This window comes from Equus caballus, chromosome 18 (genome assembly GCF_041296265.1).
Source record: "Equus caballus isolate H_3958 breed thoroughbred chromosome 18, TB-T2T, whole genome shotgun sequence".
In the NCBI taxonomy this organism is placed as follows: domain Eukaryota; kingdom Metazoa; phylum Chordata; class Mammalia; order Perissodactyla; family Equidae; genus Equus; species Equus caballus.
This window is the reverse complement of record NC_091701.1, coordinates 34,141,527-34,169,032: the sequence shown is the minus strand read 5'-3', so window position 1 is coordinate 34,169,032 and position 27,506 is coordinate 34,141,527. Positions and strand designations below refer to the sequence as shown.

At 39.0% G+C, this 27,506-nt stretch overlaps 1 protein-coding gene across 2 annotated transcripts; it reads left to right on the top strand.

Moving 5' to 3' along the window:
* The first annotated feature begins 3,919 nt into the window (after positions 1-3,919).
* NMI (N-myc and STAT interactor) lies at positions 3,920-26,658 on the top strand. Of its 2 annotated transcripts, XM_005601393.4 has the most exons (8): positions 3,920-4,191; positions 9,756-9,845; positions 10,635-10,730; positions 13,038-13,200; positions 16,117-16,223; positions 16,311-16,497; positions 18,778-18,884; positions 19,640-26,658. In XM_005601393.4, the coding sequence occupies exons 2-8, from the start codon at positions 9,762-9,764 to the stop codon at positions 19,823-19,825; spliced, it is 930 nt and encodes a 309-aa protein (XP_005601450.2). In that variant the 5' UTR covers positions 3,920-4,191; positions 9,756-9,761; the 3' UTR covers positions 19,826-26,658.
* Positions 26,659-27,506: the final 848 nt, after the last annotated feature.

Genomic DNA, 27,506 nt, shown 5'->3' with positions numbered 1-27,506 from the left:
TGCGAATCTGGGCCCCCGAAGCAGACTGTGCAGAACTTTACCCAGTCCACCACCGGGCTGGCCTCTCAACGTTTATTTTTTAGTCTCTAATTCATGAGCAAAACATTTAATTGTTTCTCTTTTCAGCATTAGCGAAGACAGTAACTTCATTCTCTAAATACTTTAACAAAACGGAATTTTTTGATTGATCAATTATATTAACATGAGAAATCAGTGGCTCAGGCATGATTCCAAAAGAAAACGTTATTTATTCTTTCATTTTATTATTATTTTCCTTGGATTAACTTCTATTTCCAAATATTTGATCCATCACAATATTTTACTCACTTATACAAACATTCATACACACTAACATGAAAACTTATACAAAAGGGTTCTAACATTGGGCCCAGAGAACTTGACTCTTACCCATGTATCTAACCAATAGTTAGAAATAAGTATTTATATGGCATGTACTAGGTATAGTCACTGTACTAGTAACTGAAGATCACAGGAAAGGAATAAAAAATTGTCTTCGTCTTAAAAGTACTTCTCCAGGTAGGAGGACAAAGCAGAAGAAATGTGCAAGAAAAAGATGGAAAAAAAGTTTTCACCAATGTGAAATGCTCCCATTTTTGGAGCACTTACTATGGCTAAGGCACTGTGCTTAGTGGTTGACATGTAGCAGGATCTCATTCACAACAGCCTCATGTTACAAATGAGAAAACTGAAGCAGGGAAACGTCAGTAACTTGAAATCGGTATTGAAACTGACATCTGACGTCAAAACCATGTTCTTAACTATGTAGCACTGCCTGCCTGACAGAGAGGAAGGGATGGGATGCTTAATTTCCTTTACTTTGTTTTTTAATCTGTTGTCTCCTATTTTATTTATTTTTTCCAGCTTTGTTGAGATATAATTGACATACGACATTGTGTGAGTTTAAGGTGTACAACACGTTGATGTGATACACTTATATTTTGCAAATAGCGTTGATTTAATACACTTACATATTGTAAAATAGTGTTGATTTGATACAGTTATATATTGCAAAAATAATTCCACCAAAACCTTAACTAACACCCTCATCACGTCACATAATTTCCATTTCTTTTTTGTGGTAAGAACATTTAAGATCTACTCTCTTCGCAACATTCTTTTACTTTTACATACTCCAGTTGCAAACCTCTTGAAAACAAGATGATGTTACTTAATTTCCTGGTATCCCCCAGGGTCTTGCACCATGCTGGGTACATTCTAAGTGTTCCAGCTTCCCCAAGGATGAAATGCAAACTGGAACACCAAAATCTTGGCAACAGTAGCAAAAGCTTGGTGTACAAGACCTTTTCTAAAAAGAACAGCATAATATAATGGATATCAGACAGTTTCCTCGCGGTTTGCACACCCACTAAACTCTTGGTGCCTCCCAGGTTGTTTCACGCCCTTGGGATTTTTCGCCTGAACTTCTGTCTCAGTCTACCTCCTCTAACTTGAAGAATCCACTTAATTTTTACCTCTTCTGTGGCAGAAACTTCTTCTCATCTCCTGAGATAGAGGGGACTACCTTCTCCTTTGTATTTTGCTACGCCTGGAATCCTACCTTTTCATAGCACACACTGCATTGTATGGAACACTGATGTGTGTATGTGTGTGAATTTATAGGGAAGTCCGGGAGGAGTTGATTGCCATCTGGTGGGGAGATAAATGTGTAACATAATATATATCTCGTTATCATTGTAGTGTGGATTTACATGAGATGTCCAAGGTATCTCGTGGGACATAATACTTATTGAATGCATTATAGACACTCAATAAATAATAACTATTATATTAGGAGATTGTATAATTTAGTGCGGGGGAAGAAAAAGTTTTCCTTGACCCTCTTAGGGTTCCTGGCTAGGTCTGAAAATCAAACTGACAAAGACAGATTTACAGGAGAAAAGCATACAGATTTATTTACCATAAATTTTACATGACATGGGAACCTTCATAAGGAAATGAAGACCCAATGAAACAGTTAGACGTGAGTGTTTCATGCTAGTTTTGAAGAAGAGTGGGCAGTCGTGGAGGAATATGATAGGTTAAGGAGAATGGGGTAAGTGCAGTGAACCAGGGGAGATGTGTTAGGTTCCTTCTCGGCATCCCTTTGTCTTCCAGGATATGGATGCTCCTTTCCTCCAGGCATAGGGAGACCGTCTCTCCCAGGAGGGTTTTAGGACCTCTTTCAGAGAAGGACGGTGGAAGGGGCAAGATCAGAGTAACTTTCTTGCTTCTGTTTTCTCAAACCCCTTCAGCTTAAAATATTCAATACGCCAAGGTACCATATTTGGGGGTATCATGTTCTGAACTTCATCATTAGTAAAGCATTACTCAAATTACCCCATTAGAAACTCTTCAAGATTTTAATAGCTCCTTGAAAAAAAGATTTAGTGGTCAAATTAGTCTGATAAATTCAAAGTTTCAAGTCAAACTTGTTCACATGTGCTTTAATTTTTCCTGCAATACTTCTCAAAATTCTTAACGTGCTGATGTGCACTCTGAGTCTCCAAAAGTGAATGCAGTATGCACCATATCCTAATCATGGCTGGCCATAGAATTCCTTCTTCTTTGAGCACCATAAAACACGGTGTGGAGACACTGATTTTATGGTTGAGAGTGGAGTATGACATCAAAGTCATCACATAATAACTGCATGATTTTGGGTCACCTCTTTAAGCCTTAGTTTCCTCATCTGCAAAATGAGAAGAATACCTATACTTCATATCGTTGTTGGCAAAATAAAAAGGATATTGAATGCCCAAGAGTTCTCAGTAGACGTTAGCAATTGCGACTGTTAATAATAATATGTCCAAGAGCTGACTAGTTGTCTTTAGAACCACAGCACTTGGCAGAGTACTGGACTTGAAGCTGAGTTGAATTCAGACTGTTACACACAGTTTGGCTTTGGTACGTAGGTGGCCAAAAGGCTTCCCTACCACCTGCACCCTTTGCCCTTTAACAGGATCTGAGTCAATATCAGACCAGCCCTGTTCTGGCCATAGTCCTGCTGCTTAGCATCTTCTTACAAAAAACAAAAATAAGATAAAAGAAGAAACGAGGTTGAACTAAACAACCTTTAGAGTTCACGCTCTCTGAAGTTCTAAGGTAGAACAAAAGTAATTCTCAAGTTGGAACAGATGGAGTTTTTGTACTTTCCAACAAAAGTCCTTATCACGCACCACTTGTTTTTTTTCATTTAGTTCATTTTAAACTGATTCCTATCAATATTATTGAGCTAAAGGAATTTGACTTTTGTTAATCTGTTATTTTAGACTGCTTATCAGTTACTATATGTGAGTATACTGCACTATAAACTAGTGTTTCTGCCTGGAAATAATTTTGCTTCTTCTCCTCCTTGACCTTTATTTATGAGCAAGTGCAGCTGTGGGGCGGTTCTTGGGGTAGGATTAAGAAACACTGCAGTTCTGGAAATGAGCCAGATTTTTTATTTTCAAAGGAAAAGATCACACCTAGTGATGTGTTTATTTACGAGCTTCACAACAAAACAAAAGACTGTAAGAAAATTTTCAAGGGACATAGGTCATAGAAGCCAACTGGCCACCACAGCTTTGCCAACCTCCTGGTCCAGAGGATGTTGCAAAAGACACACAGAAAAGTTGGTCTTGTGTTGGCTGTAAAACTTTGTAGACGAAGGCTGTGAACATCAATAAATTACAAAGAAAGTTACAACCTGAAAAGAGACTTATGTTTTGACCTTATTTTGTTTCAATCAACTTTCCAACTGTATGCCCAGTAATATACACACACACACAAAAGAGTGTTTTTTAACACTCGTCCTGAATTAGTGTTTATGGACACTTCAGGAATACTTTTGGGATACATTCCAGCAAAACGAAAACGGAACAACCACGGTTTAAAAATCGAAAGTGAAAATAGTTATAGATTGTCCGTCATTGGAGACACCGGGTTTGGTATTCCGAGGGGTGGTGAGTTTTTCTCACTAACCACTATTTGAGCACAGTTTCTTTTTCCTTTTCTTCTTCTTCTTCTTTTTTTAAGGAACTAAGCTGTTCATCCGAGCGTCACCCACTCTGAACGGCACCTCGGATCTCCCGAGGCGCTTCTGGATAAGGCAGCACCAGCCTCGGGGACCCGGCGCCGCCCCACGAGGCTTCCGGGAAAGGCGGGCGCGCCGGGCCCCGGCTGCGGCAGGTGAGTGAGGCTCCCGTTCCCCGGCCGCCGTCCCTACTCCTAGGAGCCCCGGGCTAGAGAGGCCTTGGGTGGGTGCGGGAGGCGGATTCCGTGGTGCCAGGGACGGCGCGGCGCAGTGCCCGGCCACGAGCGCCCGACGGCGCCTCCCGCGCCCCCCGCAGCCCAAGTCGCTGCGGCGACAAGACGCGGAGCAGGCGCGCCTGCCCCCGGATCCCCGATGCCTTCTCTGTGCCGTCCAGGCCTCTTACCCAGTCTTCTTGGTTTGTTGTGCTTCCTTCTGGAAACTGAAACTTAAAACGGCTGTTTGCCCATGTTCTGGTGTCTCTCGAGATAGCTCTTAGGAAAACTGATTCTTTAAGGAGATTTACTCCTGGCAGGCGCAGGATTTGGCAGTCGTTCCTCACGTTTCAGAATGTTCAGGGATTTTCTTGAAGGAGACATCCAAAGGAGAATATTATCTTTCCCTGTCTATATAATATGCATAAGTGTTTAAAAAACTATATATGTGTATCACCATTTTATTAATTACCACCTCCTTCCTCCCTTTCTTCCCCTCATTGCCTTTCTTTTTGCTGCCAGATATGGGAAGATTCTGTTCTATCGGGCCTGGCACCACCGTGACATGAGGATATTAGGAAAAGAGGTGGTGGATGGATGGTGGTGATTTGTATTGTTTTTTTCATTCACTGTCCTAACAAATTACCACGGATTTAGTGGCTTAAAAACCACAAGTTTATTATCTTAAAATTCTGTAGGTTAGAAGTCCGACCTGGCTCTCTGGGCTGAAATCAAGGTGTGTGCAGGGCTTCTTCCTTTGTGGAGGCCCCTGGGGTGAAGCTGTTTTCTCGTCTTTTTCAACTTCTATACGCTGCCCCCCTTCCTTGACTCAGTGGTGCCCTTTTTCAGTCTTCAAAGCCAGCAGTGTTGCATTTCTCTGACCTTTACTCTGTTGTCACATCTCACTCTGACTCTGCTCTTCTGTCTTCCTCTTTCACTTTTAAGGACCCTGGTGATTACATTTGGGCCCATGGAAAGTTCAGGATGATCTCCATATTTTAAAGATTTTATTATTTTTCCTTTTTTCTCCCCAAAGCCCTCCAGTACATAGTTGTATATTCTTAGTTGTGGGTCCTTCTAGTTGTGGCATGTGGGACGCTGCCCCAGCGTGGTTTGATGAACAGTGCCATGTCCGCGCCCAGGATTCTAACCAACAAACACTGGACCGCCTGCAGCGGAGCGCGCGAACTTAACCACTTGGCCACAGGGCCAGCCCCTGATCTCTGTGTTTTAAAGTCAGCTGATTAGCTCTTTTGCAGTGTAACATAACATACTCGCAGAATCTGGGGATTAGGACGTGGGCATCTCTGAGAGGGTTATTGTTCTGCCTACGATCTGATTGCATAAAAGAAAGCCTATTACTGTACATCCCACTCATGCAAACAGGGACAGTATCGAGAGCTAAATATGCCAAAAAAAGTTCTGGGGTGTCATGTAGTAGACCGTGTATATGAGTTAAATATATAGAGAGCCTTTATTACAAGCTCTTAAGAATACTGACTTTTAAAAAAGCAATTAAATAATGTTGCAGTTTTTGCATTCCGAAAATGTGATAAGAGGACATCATATGCATGGATGTCTTGAGCAGCACAGATACTTAAGTCAAGATGCTGCACAGGGGCTGGCCCCGTGGTGGAGTGGTTGAGTTCGCGCACACCGCTTCGGTGTCCCAGGGTTTCACCAGTTCACCTGGACGCTGACATGGCACCACTCGTTGGGCCACGCTGAGGCAGCGTCCCATACGGTGCAACTAGAAGGATCTACAACTAAAATACACAACTATGTACTGGGGGGATTTGGGGAGAAAAAGCAGGAAAAAAAAAAAAAGATTAACAACAGTTGTTAGCTCAGGGGCCAATCTTTAAAAAGGAAAGAAAAGATAGTGCACAATTCTATAAATATTGAGTGTTTTCAGTGTGTCTGCTTGTATTGTGTTTTGAGTGGATGCAAGGAGGGGTGGACATAGTCTCTGGCCTCAAGGTGATGACCATATCTAGTCACAGGTACACAGGAAAATGACAGAGGTACACAAATAAAGCTCCTCAAAAGAGGTAAAAGAGGGAGAACTAACGTGCTTTGGGAGAATCAGAAAGGCTTCAAGAACTTGGGGAAAATTTGGGGTGGACCTTGAAGAAAAATAAGATTTCGTAAGGTGGAAATCAAGGTTGAAAAAGGAGGAAGAATGTGACATAACGAGGGACAGGAGGGAGACGAGGGACCCTTCGAGTGTTCAGTGTGGTTAGAGGACTTAGTGTAGAATTTGTCTAAATAAGACCAGAAAATAAGTTGGAGTTAGATCGTGTAAGACCTCGATGAAGGCCGAATGCCATCGTAAGGATTCTGCAGTTGTTGATGCAATAGGGAGCTACTAATATATATATTTTGAAACCATCTCAAACTTACAGAAAAGTTACAAGTACCATACAAACGGCTTTTCATTTTCCTGAATTTTTTGGGAACAAGTTTCCAACTTCATGACCCATTACTGTGGAATTCTTGAGTATATCTTTCTTACAAAAAAGGTATTTTTCTCTACATAACCCCAAGATAGTGATCAAAATCAGGAAATTAATATCAATACATTGCTGCCATCCAATCCTTGGATCCAATTCAAGTTTGCCAGTTGTCCCAATAATATCCTGTTTAACGAGAGGACCCAGTTCAGAATCATGCATTGCATTGAGCTGTGATGTCTCTTTCCTCTCCTTCTGTCTGGAACAGTTTCTCAGTCTTTCCTTGGCTTTCATGAACTTGACACTTTTGACGGGAACAAGCCAGTGTGTCTAATGTTTCCTGATTCTTAGATTCAGATTATGTATTTTTGGTGGGAATATCATAGAAGTCGTACTGTGTTCTCAGTGCAGCCTATCAGATGGCAGATGATTTGATTTATCTCATTTACTTTAATTATTTCATTATGGTGGCATCTGCCTGGCTTCTTCACTGTGAAGTTACTCATTTCCCCTTTGAAATTAATAAATACTTTGTGGGGAATATTTTGAAACTAACTAAATGATCCTTTCCTCATCAAAATTTCAATTTATTTATTTATATATTTATTTATTTATTTATGTCAGTATGGACTCATAGTTTTCTATTTTACTCAGTGGATTTAATTATTACCGTCATTATTTATTTTTACGCTTAATTTATTCCCAGATTTGGCCAGTGAAAAATTCCTTAAGCTGGATTCTCTGCCCTTTTGACATGTCCTCATCATTCTTTGAGCACTTCCTTGCTTTCTGGCACCATGAGATGCCTGTCTTATACTTTTCCAGTTCCGGTCCTGAAATCAGCCATTTCTCTGAACAGCCTTGGTTCCTTGTAGTGGAGAATGGTATTAGAAACCAATTTCTGGGTGCTAGATGTGCTCATCGCTATTGTCTTTGCTTCGGGTCCTGTCAGCAGACAGAGTTAGGGAATATATTTACAGATAGATATATATAGTATGTGTATGTGTGTGCACGCACACACACACATACACATGCAATTATATCTGTATTTATATCTCTGTATCTATCAATCTATCTATAGGAAATCATGAGATTATACCAATATTTCCAGTTCAAATCCACAGCATTCATTCTGGTTTTCTCCCTTTCCATATTTACATTACTATCCCAGGCAATGAAAAACCTGGTTCCTGTTATTGTCCAGATATTTACTTACTTGATAAATCCCCTTTTTGTACCTTTGGCCACTGGAAGGTCCAGGCTCATCTTGTGTATTTCCTGCCCCAGACATAGAATTATCCAAGGAGCCCTGGTTCCTTTTATTGGAGAATAGATTAGAAACCAAGGTCTAAGTGCTACTTGACCCCTTCTTTTTTTTGACACTGCTTGTGTTCACACTGGGTAAACTAAGACGTGACTAATTTTTTGCTAGTCTTCTATTTTATTTTTAAAGAGGAATAAATGTCTTTACTTCTTCTCCTACAGAAATAGTGAGAATTTAACCACTTGCAATCTTGGAAGATTATATTACAGACTGGTTATTAACATGTTTCCAAAAACATAAAAATAATCGTGATATTCCCTGTCTCATTTATGATCTGGGACGTCTCCATCTCAGTCAATTCCTATACAGACAAGGAATCCTGACTTTTTTCGTGCCATGGACTTTTTCCCAGTCTGGTAAAGCCTATGGACCTTTCTGAAAACAAATAAAACGTTCTTTAAATGTATAAAACAAAATACACAGGGGCCAGCCAGGTGGCACAGCAGTTAACTGCACACATTCCACTTTGGCATTCTGGAGTTTGCTGGTTCAGATCCCAGGTGTGGACATGGCACCGCTTGGCACGCCATGCTGTGGTAGGCATCCCATATATAAAGTAGAGGACGATGGGCAAGGATGTTAGCTCAGGGCCTGCCTTCCTCAGCAAAAAGAGGAGGATTGGCGGCAGCAGTTAGCTCAGGGCTAATCTTCCTAAAAAAAAAAGAAAAAGAAAGCATAGAATTATAAAGGAAACCAATTATACTGAATTATACTGAATTATATGATTATCAGAATATTAAAAAAGCAAATTGATCGGGGCTGGCCCCGTGGCCGAGTGGTTAAGTTCGTGCGCTCCGCTGCAGGCGGCCCAGTGTTTCGTTAGTTCGAATCCTGGGCGCGGACATGGCACTGCTCATCAGACCACGCTGAGGCAGCGTCCCACATGCCACAACTAGAAGAACCCACAACGAAGAATACACAACTATGTACTGGGGGGCTTTGGAGAGAAAAAGGAAAAAATAAAATCTTAAAAAAAAAAAAAAAAAAGCAAATTGATTAGTAATATATATCAATATATCACAGTAGATCACAAGACTTGGTAGTGAGTTTAATAACTACCATAATTTTGAAGCAGGGTTAAACACAAATGATATTCCAGGCTATCTGCAAAGGTTATAATATTTTATGAAAATACCTATGCTGTCTTGGTGATTCTTATCGGAGGTGCTGCAAACACGGTGTGGCTTGTTGGCCATCTTCATGTTTGAAGAGAATGCTAAGTTTCAAGCAGAGGTGATTAGAAGTAAAGATGTAATTTTTTTCCATCCAAATATATGGAATCAGGCGGAGGGTTTGTGAAAACTCCAGGAAAGAATTTGTGTACATATAAACGAAGGGTGTTTTGGAGGCCTTTTGGGGAGTGCAATAGGGAGAATTAAACGTTTAAATCAAAACCTTTTAAAAAGGCCAGAAGACCAACATAGTAGTGTTTTAAAATGAAGCATCATGTTTTGATTGAGATGTGAACTACAAAGGCATGTCAATACTCATTATTTTCTATTATTATGCTGAAAAGCAAAGAAGTTTTAGAACACTCGTATATTTATAGGTGTGATAGTTATTTGAAATATAGCCTTTATTTGGATATAAGCTACATGATAATAAACACTTTGATGCTAGGAAAAAGAAGAGATGTTTCTTCTGGAAAATGGTAAAATTTGTTATTTCTTTCTTCTTGAATTTGTGAGTATACACTATTTTAAAAATATTAATTTTTTTATGATAATCAGGAAATCATGGCGGCTGATGAAGATAACAGAAAACAAGTTCTTCAGGAGGATTGGCTGGATGAAAAATTTATGAAAGATGAACAAAATGAGGTAAAAAGAAAAAAATTACTGGGTATTATTAAAAATTAATTTATACCTGTTAGTTTTGCATGTTTTGTATGTCTTTGTCTAACATTACCTTGAATTTGGGAAGATACTAGGGTTTTCAAAATGTTTGTACTTCCACTATTCAGGTCTTACAAGAAGAATCATATTTCTCTCCTGTCTCTTACAAGGCTGACAACATTAGCTACTTTTTCCCCTTCTCCCTTTTTTCTTTGATTTTCACCTAGAAGTTAAGAGCTTTGTCAGCAAGGATCTGGTCAGACCCGGGAGGGAGTGGAGGCTCCCGATAGCTTAAACCACTTACCCAAGGCCATCTATCTGGCGTGTCAAGGCAGCTGTACTGTGGGAATCATAGCAAATTTTTTAATAGTACCAGAGTAACATCTGTCCACAATTACAGTGCAATTTAAAAGTCATATTGTAGTCACAAATAGCTAGGAAAGGAATTGATAGAGCACTGAAGTAAGATTCAGAGGATCTGGGTCTCAGTTCTTGCTCTCCTATAGAAATTCCTGTGACCTTTGGTCTAGGGTGAAAGGTGGTTTCCTTGTTTTATAATGAAGATAACAACACTTGGGAGTGGTAGGAGAATTGACAGGTGATGATGTAAGACATTCAGCAAATGTATTATTCGTGTGATCATATTTATTCTGAGATTATCAAATATGTTTCTGTGCCTTACTCAGGGTGAGAGAAATTTAGCCTCTTTAATTCATTTGGGAAAATGAGGTCAGGCGCTGTTTAATTTGTTAATGCTGTTTGATGTTTTTTTAGAGGTTGATTGCTGAAATTGCAAAGGAAAATATTCAGCTAAAGGAGGAGATCCAAAAGCTCGAAGCTGAGTTACAAGTGACCACCAAGAGCTCCCAGGTACTTCTTTACTTATTTTATGTATCACATTTTCAGTGGACACCATTTTTTAGCAAAAGCAATTTAATTATACAAAATTCAGTTCTAAAACGTTATGGTCATCCATGGCACCACTCTTTATAAGAGCCCCACACTGAGAACATCCCAATTGTCCCTCCAGAGTAGAATGAATGAATAAATTGGGGTGTATTCACACAATGGAATACTAAACAGCAATGAGCATGAACAGACTACAACTATATGCAACAACGTGGGTGAATTTCACAAACACAATGTTGAGCCAAAAAAAGATAAAAGAGGGCCTACCATATGCTACCATTTAAATAAAGCACAAACGCTGTGTGTTAGAAGTTAGCATAGTGGTTACCCTTGGAGGCAGGTAGGAAGTGGAAGGGAACCCAAGAGGGCTTCTGGGGTGTTGGTCATCCTCTGTTTGTTGGTCAGGTGCTGGTCACGTGTTTGTGATCACTTTGTAAAATTTCATCCTTCTGTATACTTACGATAATGCACTTTTTAATATTTATGTATGTGTTAATACAAAAACAAAAAAAAAGTTCATTATCAATCACTTTTGGGTCAAATTCTTGGTCTTCTCACTAAGTTCCTTTATTGGTCTCCTCATCCAAGTGATTTAAATGAGTTCACAGTTAAGAAAAACTGGGGGATGGCCCAGTGGTGTAGTGGTTAAGTTTGTGTGCTCTGCTTTGGCAGCCTGGGGTTCACAGGTTCAGATCCCAGGAGTGGACCTACATACCACTCATCAAGCTGTGCCGTGGCAGCATCCCACATACAAAGTGGAGGAAGATTGGCACCGATGTTAACTCAGGCCAGCCTTTCTCAAGCAAAAAGAGGAAGATTGGCAACAGATGTTAGCTTGGGGCCAATCCTCCTCACCAAAAAAAAAAAAAAAAAAAAACAACGGATGTTTATCTTCACCATTTAAGTTCTCTCCTAAATTTCCCTGTATTTGAATTACACATAACTTTCACCCCTTTTTTCTTCATAACAACTCATAGTGTTAAAAAAAATACCTTCTTTAAACAATTTGAATGCTTAAAACATTGTTACTTTTTGTTTCTGAAATGGGTGGTAGCTTACTGAATATCAGGAAGTGAGGTTTCCTTTGTTTATGAGACTTAGAGAAGGTTCTGTTGAGATTCTGGTGATTTCTCAGACAGGAGCTGGAATCATTTAGTCTTACAACTCACAGGGCTTTGAGAACCCAGCCAGCTCAGCTGACCCCCTTTACAGGGGACTGAGACTGTGGCCCAGAGAGCATGAGTGGCGTGTTCTCTGCCACAGTGTCCTCAGGACTAGCACTGGGTACCCTCACTCCAAAAGCTTTCGACTTCTCCAGATGCACTGGATGCTTCCACGTTACTGGGAAACACTCTCCCTTTTCTCAGACATTGCAGATTGCTTTGAAATTGGACTTATGGTAATCAGAAATTCTACTTACGTTACATGTAGAGATATAGAATAAATGTAAGATTAGATCAAATGACTCTTCGAATATTTCTATTCCCTTTGTGATAACACTTTCTCTGTCGGCATGTAAAATAACCATGGAGAATAGAAATGCAAACACCTCACTCATTTGTGCATGTATGTGTAGTTGTACATGTCTGTTAATCCCAACGATTTTAAGCAGCTAAGTATAACCCCTTAACTTTATCCTTCTGATTATGAATTTTCTCGCTAGTGTCCCTTCACATTTTTATAAACTTAAGTTGTGGTAATGGTTAAAAAGTTGCTGGGCAGGTGTTGGAGAAGGGGGAATGTAAATTTCATAAATTTTAAATCATGGAATTCAGGAGTCTTTCTTTTTTGGATTAAATGATCTGGATTTGCTAGCAAAATAACTGTAGTATACACCTGAGTATTTCGTACCTCTTTGCGGTGAGAATAAACACTGTCTAGTGATTCCCTTGTAATATAGCCTATTATTGGCCCAGTTGTTTAAAAGGTGCTTATCCACAAAAATGGCGTAGGCTTTAGAATCGAGCACCACACAACACTGACCAGTTTAAACATTGATTAGAAAAAGTGGGAGATTATATTCTTAAAATTTCATGCGTGAAATAATATTAAAAGATCAGCATCTGATTACATTGCTAAGTACTTACCTGGGAGGAAGCAATTACTAAAGATGTTAAATAAAGATATTAATAAAGATATTACGTAAGACCACACAGTATTCTGAAATCAGTGGAGAATGAATTATTGGGCAATCACATCCCATTATCACTGGAAGGACCTAAGTTATTTCTTGTCTTGATTTTAATCAAACATTTCCGTTTGAATTAGATTAAAGAGGATATTCCTGCCACTAAGGTGAAATTCACATCTGCAGAGACTCCCGAGGATGACAGCCAGCTTTTAAATGTCTCCTGTTCCTTTCAAATGAACTTGCAAGCTCATTATGAGCTACAAAAAGGACAAGTGCTCATCACCTTTGAAAAAGAAGAAGGTATGACTCATGCTCAAGAATGTGACCATGTTACCTTTGGAAAGCACTTGGACTCTCAAAGAGCTTTCATAGAACTTTGCCTTTTGCTTTGCAATTTTTACATAACATTTCATCTCCTCCTCATAATGACACACCAAGACAGGTATGATTATCCCCATCGTTCAGGTGAAAAACTGACTCTGGGATGTTACGTGTCCTGAATGTGGTCACTCATTGAGAACATGATGACTCCGGGACGCTAGCCCCAGGTGCTGTGATGTCCGGTACCAGCGTCTTTCTAGTCCACCTGCTACCTCCAAGTGACAATACTGGTAATAATGTTTTCAGGTGGTAGAGCTCTACACACTTCTCAGAGAGTTCTCCCAGACATCATCTCATTTTATACTTACTCAACTCCATCAAAGCAATAGGATAGGAGAGTTACTATTTACATTTTATAGCCAAGAAAACAGATTCTCAGGTGTTTAAATAATTGATCTAAGGGCACATGCTCAGTGAATGGAAGAGCCAAGGATTCAGAGACTTGGGATGGGACCTGATATTTGCTAAGCCCACCAGGGTCTAGGACCCTCTTGAAGCTGGGAGCGCCTTAATGAGGAGGATCTGGCTTTGAGTGACAGCTTTGCCTCTTTGGGAGGTATGATTTGGGTTGGGTTTTTTTAATAAATCTTACATTTTTATGACAGGCTTTGTGGTAGTACTTACCTCGTGGGGCTGCTCTGAGTATTAAATGAGAAATGTTGGTAAAATACTTAGCATAGTGTCTGACACATAATAAACAATAAATGTTAGCTATTATATTGCTACATGTTAGGAATTATCCAGATAAGGAAACATAAGCTTCAAGAAGATAAAGAACTTGTTTAAGGTTCATAGAGTAATAAATTGCAGAGCTGAGGGCCAAACCCCAAGCGCCCACGTACTTTCTACTGGACCAACTTTCCTCTGAGCAGGCCATCACCCTGGGCCTTTGTTCCTGTAATTGTCAAGTTGTGGGGTGGGACTAGAGGGTTCCTTCACAAGCCCTTCCAGTGCTCAGATTCTGAGAATCTATGATTATAACCCATATCTCCTGATGCCTGGTTCATCACTATATCCTGAAAATGAATGTTAAAAAGAAAGGCATTCTACGGGCTGGCTCCATGGCCGAGTGGTTAAGTTCACGCACTCTGCTGTGGTGGCCCAGGGTTCAGATCCTGGGCGTGGACATGGCACTGCTCATCAGGCCACGTTGAAGTGGCGTCCCACATCCCACAACTAGAAGGACCTGCAACTAAGATATACAACTATGTACGGGGGGTTTTGGGGAGATAAAGCAGAAAAAAAACATAAAAAAGGAAGATTGGCAACAGTTGTTAGCTCAGGTGCCAATCTTTAAAAAAAAAAAAGAAGTTAAAAAAAAAAAGAAAGGTATTCTAGCACGTCAGTATATGCGCATACTGTTCATTCACTCAGGGTCCACACTCGTCTACACCTGCAGCTAAAAGTGGAAGAGGAGACAAAGAATCAAGTGGCAGTTAGCATTGGTAATTGGGATATAACTAAAAGATGTAAGTGGAGATTTGGGAGGTAGGAATTCTGTGCAGGAATTTTCTGGGAATGCCGGGACTAGGATCCTCTTCAGAAACGCATACATCTGCTTCCACCCTTGGCATGGCTCCAAGGTCCTACTCTCTGGGGAGAACTTTGGGTTTCTACACAGTTAAATAGGAGTTGGCTTTTGACAATCAGAGTCACAAAAGTTGAAATACAAGTGGTCTCTCTCAGCTGTGTCAGATAACCAGATGTTGGAGGTTGGGGGGGCATTGGAAGGGAGACAGCATCATCTGAGTATTACTTCATTAATATTTTCTGTTATTGTTGCCTGTTGTCATTAACAAAAAAAAGTCATAATTCACGTTATAGTCATATCACGGTACGATGAGTCTGAATTCCCATATGACAACGCCCTGCCTTCTTAGCTCCGGTTTTCTCTTCTGCCAGCTGTGGTGTGATAACTGGTTGTCATAAACACATGTGAGATTTGTAAGACTTGGAGTGGGAATCTCTTGTCTTAAAAAAATTAGAGTAAGTGGCTCCAAATATTAACAACTGCAGTGTGATAAACTTTTGTGTCACACAATTTAAAATAAACACACACCCACATGCATTTTAAACTGACATATAGTTGCTGTTTGGAGTTCTAATGACTTTTGGCATAATTATATTACTGAGCCTCTCCCATTTGCATGGATAAATTGGACTTGATGGTTTTGTGATTGGTATAGCAATGCTATCAACTTTTTAATGAATGGTCTCAAGAGCATTTTAGCGAAAGTAGAATTGCTCATTAAATATGGCAAAAAAAAACACGATTCACTCTTTGATATTCAAGCCTATGTGGTCTTTAATATATAATCCTTGGGAAAGACAGAAACAAAAATGAATAGTTATTTCTGTGATACTTGCAACATATTAAGGAGGAGCGACAAATGATAAGTAAGATTAATTGCCAGATCCGCAACTAATTGACTGATCCGCAAAAGTGTTCCCAGCTTACACAACATGGAAGAAATTTCTGGCTGTGCTTTAATGTACTAAGGGAATTCTCCGGTAATTCTGTCAACAGTGGAAAGGAAGGGTGTGTGGCTGTGCTGAAATAATTTATGAATTTTTGAAGATTATCGGGCTCTCTCTTAAGAGATGAATCTAGAACTTGGTAATTTCCATACTGTAATTTTTGCTGATGTATTTTGACTAATGTATCTTACTTTGGTGGCAAGACCATTTTCACTTGGAAATCCTAAGAAAAATTTAAAAATTAGAATCTTTAACATTAAAGAAAATTTGAAAAATTCAGGATAATTTATTCTTAAAGCAAAAGTGTAAAAATTTATTGAAATATTGGAAATTAATACTTCCTGTATTATTTTTCAGTTGCCCAAAATGTGATCAAAATGAAGAAACATCATGTGCAGATAGAGGATGTAAATGTCGAGGTTATGGCCAAGCCGGTTCCATTAACATCAGGAGTCCGATTCCAGGTAACATGGTGACCAAAGCTTTTCAGAATTCTGTTAAACATGGACACTTTTCTCATCCATCTTTCTGAATATGAAACGGTTTCCCAGGTTTGTGCAGAAGTATCTAAAGTGAAGATCAATGTTACTGAAATTCCTGATGAATTGCCTGACAATCAGATGAGAGACAAGCTAGAACTGAGCTTTTGTAAGTCCCGACACGGAGGAGGAGAGGTGGAATGCGTGAAGTACGATAAGCGGTCTGGAAGTGCTGTCATCACGTTTGTGGAAACTGGAGGTACTCACACATTTGGGAAATTAAGCAATGCTCTACCATTTAATTTATGGTCTGCCATTTCTGAAAGTATTCCCTTTCTACTTCTTTTGTTTGGAATTTATTAGACAGCATAATAATAGAGGATTTTTTTTAACCTTATAAAATGGTAGAGTCCTGAAAGTAATTTCTGTGAATGCTAGTGAGAATGATAATATTACACATAGCAAGTACATAAATCTTAGTGCATGCTCATCACATGCCAGGCGTGGAGCCAGGTGTTGTAAATGTAGTATGTCTCCTCTGATACACAGCAGGACTCCTGAGGTAGGTGTATACTCGCATTATGGATAAGGAAACTGAGGCCCAGGGAGGGTAAGTAACTTACGAAAGATCACACAGTGGGTGTGTGGCAGAGAAACTTAGAAATATGTGTATAAAACTGTCTCTTCCATCCACCTATTATGACTGACAGGGTCTCTCAGGTGGAAGAATCCATTCCAGGGAGGACAAGAGGTGAATGGAAAAAACAGCTAGACAGACATCTCTTCCTCTTTTAGGCAGATTTGGACTTTTATCAGATCATCTTAGGGAGGTTTACATTCTTATGATTAAAAATAGAATACCCTGCAGCTGCTTTTGTTAATATGTTCAAGTGATTCCCAAAGTAAAAATTTCTTCTCTAGTTAATCTAATTCTTAGGGCTTCTCCTGGGTTTGCACATAGAATAGAAATCTTTCTATACCATTAAAAAACATTGCCGATTAGGATTTTCCATAACAAAGTAATACACGCTTTTTGAAGACAATTGAAATAATAGAGAAGAGCATTAGTATAGTAAAATTGAGACATTCCTTACACTTCTCTTTCTACGACTGTGTAGTCAGTTATGGTTAGTTGAGTGTCTAGCTAGGTCTTCCTGGAATTGCTGGATCATACGGTAATTCTATGTTTAATGTTTTGAGGAAGTGCTATGCTGATTCCCACAGTGGCTGTGTACCATTTTGCATTCCCACCAGCAATGTACCAGTCTTTCAATTTCTGCACGTCCTCACCAGCGAGGGCCTACGCTCTTAACCACTGTACCGTGTTGCCAGTCCAAGGTGGGCTGGTGGGAGGAGAAAAAACAAAGTGATTGGATATTCTCAAGGACTCTTCCTGTTATGCAATCTTGACACATTACCTTTTTCTCCTATATTCTGCTAAAAATAAATCTTATTATTCTTTGTGTTAGAGAAACCTGATGAAATTTTGTTATTTGCTTCACTTAGATGACAGTCGACCCCTGCCCCCACTTTGGTTAACATCATTATATCAGTTTACTGCAAATCATGTATTAGTTTCAGAATAACTAAGTAATTTTATATATTAATATTGTACATATTTATTTATATTATTAAATAATACTAACTATATTATTAGTTAATGCTAATATTAGTTAATAATTAATACTAACTAATCATAACTAACTACATAGAAGCAGAAATGGAAGTTTAAGGAAATGTCTCAATTTTTACTAAATTAATGTTCTTCTCTATTATTTCAGTACCTACTTATATTACATGTATTACTATATTACTATAGTATGTATATATATGTATATATATATACACTACAGTAACTTACTATATATGTGTGTGTATATATACATATATATACTCTAAAATATATACGTAGTATTCGAATCATAGTTTTTTTTTTTTTTTAAGATTTTATTTTTCCTTTTTCTCCCAAAGCCCCCTGGTACATAGTTGTGTATATTTTTTTAGTTGTGGTTCCTTCCAGTTGTGGCATGTGGGACGCTACCTCAGCATGGCTTGATGAGCAGTGCCATGTCCGTGCCTAGGATTTGAACTCGTGAAACCCTGGGCTGCCAAAGCGGAGAGCTCGAACTTAACTACTCGGCCACGGGGCCAGCCCCCATAGTTTTTGTTTCTACTTCTTGAGAAACTGGGAAATACCAGTCTTGTTGGGATGGGGGTTACTTTCTGCAGATGGTGATTGCATTTTCTGTAGCTCAAGGTCCATCTGTCTGAGGACACTGCAGCCCTGTGTGCGTTGATTGACTCTAGTGGATGGTTGAAGACAGAAGGATCTATTTAGACCTCCTTATTGTTTGGTCTTATAGTTTTCAAAATGATGTACTGAGAAGTTTTTAAAGTGGACTGTAGCATTTCTTAAAAATTAATCACTCAATTCATTATTTACTGTGATATTGTTCTGTTTGAAGAAAGTTTTAACTCTGGTTAAAAACATCTATGATATAAAAAAAAAGAAAATAACTTTTCAAAAATTTCCTTCTAGTTGCTGACGAGATTTTGAAGAAGAAAGACTATCCTCTTTATACAGATCATAGCTGCCATAGAGTTACTGTTTCTCCGTACATAGAAAAACACTTGAAAAAGTTTCAGGTAAAGTCGTCTCTTTCTTTTCATTTTGGGAACTTACTGCTTGACCCCACCCCATGAAAAATAAAGAAAAAGTTATGACTGTGTTACTGTTTGAATCTTATTAGTAAGGGATAGCAAAACAGTTTCTTCATCTCTGCTTGGTGCGGAATGAGTTTTGTCTTTTTAAAGAATATTTTAATGCAAAACTGTACCTTATTTAACATACACTTTTTCAAGCTGAAATTACTCAGATGATGGCACAATCTTTGGTTTTGTATGTGGAGACAGCCACATTTCCTCATGTGTCTACTATCATTGGACATTAAAAGTAATTCTTCCAGCTCATTTTCTCTGAACGTGTTACCTTTACTCCAAACCTGCTGTCTTTTTCTGTTGCCACTCAGGTGTTAAGTGGTACCACCATCTCTCTAGTCCACCACCCTGAAAGCTAGAACTCATGCTTCACTCTTCATCTTACTTCACCTCCAGCATTCCTTTGGTGACTCAGTCTTGTCGCTTCCACTTCTATCTACCTCTCTCACTGGTCTTTCTATTCATAGAGTTGCCCTTCTTTTCTCTATTTGTCATAATGCCACTAGAGTCCTCTTTCTGAAACTCAGATCCGATTCTGATATTCTGCTTGAAAAATCTTCCTGAGGCTCCTTGTCTCTCTTAAGATAAAATCCAAAATATTAAGCAGAGCTTATCAATGTGAAGTTTTGCAATTCAAAGTTGTTAGAAAATTTTCTGTTTATCTTTTTAATTTTCCGTCTTAGGTATTTTCAGGAATATCTAAGAGGACAGTGCTTCTGACGGGAATGGAAGGCCTTGATATGATGGATGAAGAAACTGTGGAGGATTTAGTTAGCATTCACTTTCAACGGGAGAAGAATGGAGGTGGTGAAGTCGATGTGGTCAAATGTTCTCTAGGTCAACCTTACATAGCATACTTTGAAGAATAGACTCATGAGATCATAGCAAAATTGGAGCTTCTGAGCCCAAATCACTGTCACTGTTTGACAAAAATGAGTATCCTTTTCCTTAAAAAAATGAAAACTTTAATTCTTTACTATCATTTATTTTTAGATACAAAATATGTTTCCACGTTTTTGAATTCTTCTTTCTTTCAAACTGTGCTGCATGTTCACAAATGCAATAAGTGCACTGAATTAAAAAGAGTTTTGTTAATAAATTATGTGGGTTGGTGCCACGTCTGTTGAAATCAAGCCTAAGTAATCCAGTTGTTGCCAGCCATGTTGGCTCATTCTGTCATGGTCGTGTGGGCCAATTCTGTTTTGGCCCCAGGTCCACCAATATGCAAACTTGACTCAACATTTCCCAAAAGAAATGCTGTATCCAGTAGTTTGATTTCCGTAGATTTTACTGAATTTTCGAGGGCCTTCAAGAGCGATCATTTCCCACTTTGCACTGCATTTCGCTCCACAGCTCCAAAGGTATTTTTCAGAGCCTACTGTGGTCTTTTTTCTTGAACTTCATCCAGAGTGCCGGGTGTCCCCTGATTCCTTCCAAGACATCTCCTCTCCAAATAGAACTTGTAAAGACCAGAATTTTCTTTGTTTTACCTTTATAATCGAAAGAATCAGTTTAAGGGATTGAAAACCTTGGAATAAAGAAAGAGGTAAATGAAAAGCTAGTGGTTCATCACTCATCGTGCCAGATGCTGGGGATGCCTGAAGGGCAAAACACAGTACCTGCCCTTTAGGGGCTTAAAATTTAGTCTTAAGAGACCCCATTTATTAGCATTCCACTGCCTTTAACTTGCAGCAACTTTAAATGGTAAAATTCAAGGTTGCTATTCAGAGAAGGTAAAATTCTCTTTGGTAAAGAGCATTTGGACCACTTTCATTCTAAGACGGTATGTTTTGCGACGAGCCAGCAGAAGAATTAAATTCACATGAAAATGTTGGCAGAGATGAAATGCTTTTAAAAAAGATTCTAAACTTAAACCTATCTGATGCTGCCTGCTATCTAAAATAAACAAAGGGAAAAGCTGAAAAGAAAGCTTGGTTTGGCTTCTGATATTTTATTTTTAGGTTTTCAAGTTGTTATGCTGCCATCAGAAGTACTGTACTCATTACTCTCACATTTCTTTTCGAAATGAGAGATGGTGTCTAAAAACTGGGCAATTTATAATAAATCTTAATAGTTACTGTTTTAGAAAAAAAACTCTCTTGTCAGTTGCTCTTTGGAAATAGTAAGATTATTTCAAGTTCCCCAAAATATTAAGAAGAAAAACTTAAAGAACGTTATTTAATTTTGATTGGTACAGCCTCAGTAGCACAGAGGGTGTCATTTTTAGTCTGTGGCAGACTGCCAATCAGAAAGAATTTTTTCCTATTTAGGACAAGTTTTGAAACAGTCACTTTTATTTTTTTAGGGGGTCTTCCTCAGGTAGTAAAATAGATAATTTCATTCAATTCTAAATTTTCACAATGGTTTTTGGTAAATGTTACTTATCTTAGAAAATTATACTTTTCCTTTGCGTTCGTTTTCCCCCTGTGCAATCGGGCTGGATCTCAAACATTGGCTCTCCTGCTTATTTCTAGAGTTCTAGAGATTTTACAGGGGGAAAGTAGACTTTGAAAATTTGCCAAAAGATACTGTATTGACTATTTAACATATTGCATATTAAGTGAAGAAGAAGCCTTAAATCGTGTGTCTAGGATGAGATAGCTTCACTTAATGTGTGAAAAGACATTGTCAATATATGTCTGGAAAGACAGATATGTGGAATCACAAGTCTTTCTTGTTGTTTGTTAATTTATCAGTCAAGACAGGCTGGGTTACGTTGTGATAACAAACAATCTCCCAAATCTCAGAGGCCTAACAAAATAACAGTTTAATTCTCACTCATGCTGGATGTCCAACACACGTTGGCAGGCGACTTTGTCCTAATCACTTAAGGCCCCATCACAAGACATGCTTCCAGAATCATGGAGTCGGGGAAAAGTAAAGTCTGGGGAATGTTGCACCAGCAGTTAAATACTGTGACCCAGAAGTGACCTATGTCATTTCCTCTCACATTTCATTGGCCAGAAATAGTCACATGGCCTCGTTGGAACTTAAAGGGACTAGAAAATTCTGTCTTGAGAAAATGAGGAGAACCAGAAATAGTTGAGCCAGAATAGAAATGAGTGTAGTCTGTCCTGTCCTACTGATCATCAATATTTGATCACTCTTTTTCACATACAAAATACAGTCACACTCATCCCATCTCCAAGGGAGAAAACACAAAAATTCCACCCAATTGTGGCATCAAACTCAAAACTACTTGAACACTAGGTGATTTGTGGTAGTTTCTATATCAAGTATGAATGTTATTCTTCTTTATCCAGAACCCCCCTCCCCCCCAAATAAACAGTAGTGGACCTGGAACAAGATAACTGCAATAAACTCTCTCACATTTGGAGAGGGAAAGAATGGGAGACACATAGCAGTCACTGGGCTAAAGCCATTCTGAAATTCCATTGAGCAGAGGTGTGCTCCATTCCTCCTGAGTGTGGAATTTTGATTAGACCATGACTCCACTCCCTGGAAATTCTTCTCTTGCTCATTGTCCTCATAGCTCCAGGACATTCTTCTTTTTTTATTCTCCTTGGCTATATCTAGAAGGGACATTTGAAATATACCCTTCCTAAAGGCTGAAAAGCTTCCTCACTATGTATACTACCTATGGTCAATGTTTGGGACCAAAGTTTTTTAAAGTTTTGACCAATCACAGTCTCTTTACTCTGGCTAGTGTCTAGTTAGCTGGTATAATTCAAAAACTTAATGGCCTTCTTAGCCATTTTATTCTGGTTGGCTTACATGTGCTAATAGCCACACCCACAGGTTTTTTCTAGACTTACTTTTTAGAGTTGCTATAATTCTGTGCTTGCTTGGCTCCATTCTTCTCTCTCTCTCCACTTAATTGTGGGTTCTTTGAGTCTATTGGGCCACTTTTAGTTTCTTTTCCCTGAGCCAGTTTGTCCAGTTGAGAGGTTTTACTGAATGCCACAACCTTAGTTGGTGTTTTTCCTCTTAGAAATCTTAATCTGTTCAGAGACTTCAACCTTGATTTGCGCATTGATTTAATCCTCACCATGAAGCAGTGTTTTACTCAGCCTTTGTTACTCAGAGGTCTTCTCAGTTTTATCATTTCAGAATGAGAAATATTATTTTCAACCCTACAAGTTCCTGTATTTCTGGACTTTCTCTATTCCCTTTCATTCCTGCTTTCAAACTGGCCAATTCTTTTCTAAGCTCATTTCTTTCTTATATTTGTCAAATGCACCCAATAATGACAGATGCTACTAATTTTGTTTTCACACTCCTTTTTTTATAAAAACTACAAGCTATTTAGGTACATTATCTTCCTTCCAAGCTATCATGTGTGACGCTTTTACCAAATGTTTTCCTGCTACATAATATGGATCACGATCCTAATCTCTGATAACTATTTTCTGATTACCTGCCACTTGGCCCCTAAGCTAAAGCCATGTATTTTAGATTGTGCTGTGGATTGTCTTTTTTTTCTCTTTTGGCTATAGTAATACTTCACTTAAGAATACCAATTTCTGTATCAATCAGGATAGACTACGTGATATTGATGTGACAAATTGTCTCTAAATTTCAGTGACCTAAAACAACAAAAGTTTACCCCTTGCTCATGCTACACCTCCATGATGAGTCAGCAAAAAGAGTGCTCGTGGTAGACACTCAGAGACCCAGGTTCACAGCAGCCACCATCTTTATTGCTGCCTGCCATGCTGGAGAAAAAGAGCTTTGAAGGATCTTGAACTGCCAATTAAATTCTTCATCCAGAAAGGTCCCTTTCATTTACAACTCAACCAGAACTAAGTATATGGTCCCACCCCACCCAGCCATAAAGGGGCCTGAATGTCCAATCCTACTATATGCTTAGAAGGTGGAAAGCCACAACTGTACTGTGAATAACATTAATGATATCCAGTTAGTATTAATAAAGAAAAGATGCTCATTGTTGAAAAATATATAAAATATAATGAAGATAAAAAATCACTAAAAATTCACCCCCAGAGATAATGGGAAACCTTTATGTCCTCCTGCCCAGTCTTTCTTTCACCTATATCACATTCCATCTTGTGAGCATACTCTATGTTACTTATTATCTCCCTGTTGTTGGACATTAAGGTCGTTTCCAATTTTTTTCACACTTATAAGTGTTACGATATACAGAAACCCTTGTGTATCATGGTATACAAATCTTTTTCTGTAGATCTGACCTTACTTCAAGATGATAGTTACTAGGTTGATAGGTTGAAGGATACGTGGGAGAGGAAGAAATTTTCCTCTACCCTTCTAGGTTCTTCTGGATGGTCTAAGAATTAAATTGACACAGACTAACATGAAAAATCAAATTTATTTTTTACCTATGGAAACCCCACGTACATGAGAGGGTCAGAGACAAAAAGGTAAAATGAGGTATACATGCCATCTTGAGCTAACAAGTGGGATACGGGCCTGAGGCTTCAAAGGGGAGAAGAATAATTCACAGGATGATCAGAAGAGCAGAAGTTCAGTAATTAGAAGTTTGCTCTGCCATACAGATAGGTCATAAAAATTTATTTCTGGTAACGATTCTTATTATGGGTAAGGCCCCCAGTTTAAATTCTTTTAAGGGAGAGGTAAAAGTTTCTCTTGAGCCTGCAAGGTCTTGATTGCCTTTAGCTCAAAATATTCCACGTGTGAGGGGCCGGGCGGTGGCGCAGCAGTTAACTTCGCACGTTCTACTTCGGCGGCCCAGGGTTGCTGGCCCGGTTCCTGGGTGCGGACACGGTACCACTTGGCAAACCTTGCTGTGGTAGGCATCCCACATATAAAGTAGAGCAAGATGGGCATGGATGTTAGCTCAGGGCCAGTCTTCCTCAGCAAAAAGAGGAGGATTGGTGGCAGATGTTAGCTCAGGGCTAATCTTCCTCAAAAAAAAAAAAATTCTATGTGCAGAAGTGGTACATCTTGGGGAGGCCTGTTTTGAACCCTGTCAAATAAAAGTTCTTTTAAGGATCTTGATACATATGGCTACAATTGCTTTCCAGAAAGGCAGGCATTGGTCTGTACGTTTATTAACAGTGCAATAAAGGACTGTCTCACTGCTCCCTCTCAGCACTGAGTATTAGTCCTTTAGAAATTATTTCCTTTTAATCCTGTTTTTAGAAATCTTCATAAGTTTATGCCACAGCTTATGAAAATAAATAATTATCAAAATACAGGTGAGCCATCCAGTAAAGGGATTTATTTATGTTTTTTGGTATCACAAATTAAAAACATTCAGGAAAGTGTTGGCCAATTTGATTGTACTTTAGCTGTGAGATAGAAAAAAGTACAATGAGATGGGAGGCTTTATAACTGGGGCTACAAGAGAGTAAACATTTTCTTGGATGCAGTCTTAGTAATAAACCGCTAGAATTATTTTGGCCACATTTGGAGTGATGCTTTCTCAAAGACATTTTGGCACTGTAGGGGTGGAAAAAGTTTTCCTCAACCCTCTTAGAGTTCCTGGCTGAATCTGGAAATTAAACTGACAGACAGATTAACAGGAAAGAAGCATATCAATTTATTTAATATAAATTTCACGCGACATGGGAGCCTTCGTAAGGAAATGAAGACCTGAAGAAATGGTTAAACCTGAATGTTTTCATGCTCGGGTTAGATGAAGAGTGGAGAGTCACCGAAAGCAGAAAATACTAGAAAAAAGAGTATAAGCCAAGTGTAGTAAAGTGGAGGAGACTTAGCAAGACCTGTTGGTTCAGATTCCTCTTGGTGTCCCTTTGTCCTTGGAGATAAGGATACCGAGGCACCACTTTTCTACCTTGTCTCTTCATATGTTTGTCTTTTTGGTTAAACGGAGTTATACAATATGTGGCCTTTTGTGTCTTGTTTCTCTCATTTAACGCGGTGTTTTTGAACTTCATCCTTCAGCATGTATCAGTATTCCATTCCTTTTTATTGCTGAATAGTATTACATTGTATATATAGACTGCATTTTGTTTATTTTCTAAGCAATTGATGGCTATTTGGGTTATTTCCACCTTGAGGCTATTATGTATAATGTAGTTAAGAACATTCCCGTTTAAGTCAACGTTTGAACATATGTTTGCATTTCTCCTGGGTAATTATCTAAGAGTGAAGTTTCTGGGTCCTATGGTAAATTTATGCTTAGCTTTTTGAGAAACTGCTAAACTGTTTTAAAAGGTGGCTATAACATCTCACTTTCCTGTGAACAATGTTTGAGAGTTCTCTTTTCTCCACATTCTTGACATTTGCTGTTATCTGTCTTTTTGATTACAGTACAGCCATTTCGGTCAGTGTGGGGTGGTAGCTCACTGTGGTTTTAATTTGCATTGCTTTAATGACTAATGATGTTGAGCACATTTTCATGTGCATATTATCCATTTATGTATCTTCTTTGATAAAATGTCTATTCAACTTTTTTGTCCATTTTTTAATTGGGTTGAATTCTTACTTTTGAGTTGTAAAAGTTCTTTGTATACTCTGGATACAAATCCCTTATCAGATGTGTGGTTTGTAAAATTTTCAGGCTGTTCTTTTATTCTAGTGGGATATATCAGTCAGGGATTGCTAGGTGATACTGCTGAAAAAAATTCAGTGGCTTAAAACATCAAAGTTTTATTTCTCATTCATGTAAATTTTGCTGTGGGGCCACGTGATTCCCTAGTGCAACGGTGTTCTCTGTGTTGCCTCAGTGATGCATGTCGGAGACTCTTGTGCTGGCAATAAAATGCTTCCACCCAGATATGAGACTTGTCAATTCTCCTCACATTTCACTGGCTGAATGAATCCTGTGGCCATGTCTAACATCAAAGAGCGAGGAAGGGCAATCCTCCCATGTGCCTGCCTGAATTGAGAAGAACAAGGCATACTGGTGAGCAGTACTACTGTCTATCATGTGAGAAACAGCAAGAAAAAATAAATATATGAAGATATTCTTAGAATGGGGTGAGTGCTATTAAGGTGGAGTAATGGGGTGCTGGAATAATGATTCACTGTGGGGGAGGGGAGGAACAAATTTAGACTGGGTGATCAGAAACAGTCTCTGAAGGGCGCATTTGAGTGGAGATTCCATTGCCGACATGGAGACAGCTAAGTGAAGATCAGGGAGGAACTGACCAGGCCTGGACACAGAACCAAGGCCAGGAAAAGCCCCCAGGCTGGATGGCTCGGCCACCTCATCAGAACCAGGGGAGTGAGGACAGTGCTAGGGGATTTGTCAGAGAAAGCAGATCAAGGCCATTTTGGTTTCCTGGTGAGGAATATAAATTGAATTTAAAGTGCAACAGGAATATGATGAAATGTTTAAACAGAGATCAGTCCTGATTTATGTTTTAAAAATATCATATCCAGAATGAATTGTAGGGGAATAAGGCAGAACGCAGACTTGATCTGGGTGGTGGAGATGGAGTTGGGGGGAGTGTGTAGTTTATGGGATGTACTGACAGAGCTATGGAAAAGAGAAATCAAGGAAGACAAGCAGGAGCCAGGAGCTTGAGCTCTCAGGTGGGTAGTGCTACTGTGTACTGAGGAGGAAGAAAGGGAGGAAGGAGAGTTCTGCTTGCTCTTGTTAAATTTCACATGTTTATTAGT

What these genes read in the sequence shown, in the direction of transcription:
- NMI (XM_005601393.4), top strand. Translation starts at nt 9,762, where the DNA reads ATGGCGGCTGATGAAGATAACAGAAAACAAGTTCTTCAGGAGGATTGG. An exon ending in TGAAAGATGAACAAAATGAG is followed by an intron (nt 9,846 to 10,634) that starts GTAAAAAGAAAA and finishes ATGTTTTTTTAG; the next exon opens with AGGTTGATTGCTGAAATTGC. An exon ending in CACGTTTGTGGAAACTGGAG is followed by an intron (nt 16,498 to 18,777) that starts GTACTCACACAT and finishes ATTTCCTTCTAG; the next exon opens with TTGCTGACGAGATTTTGAAG.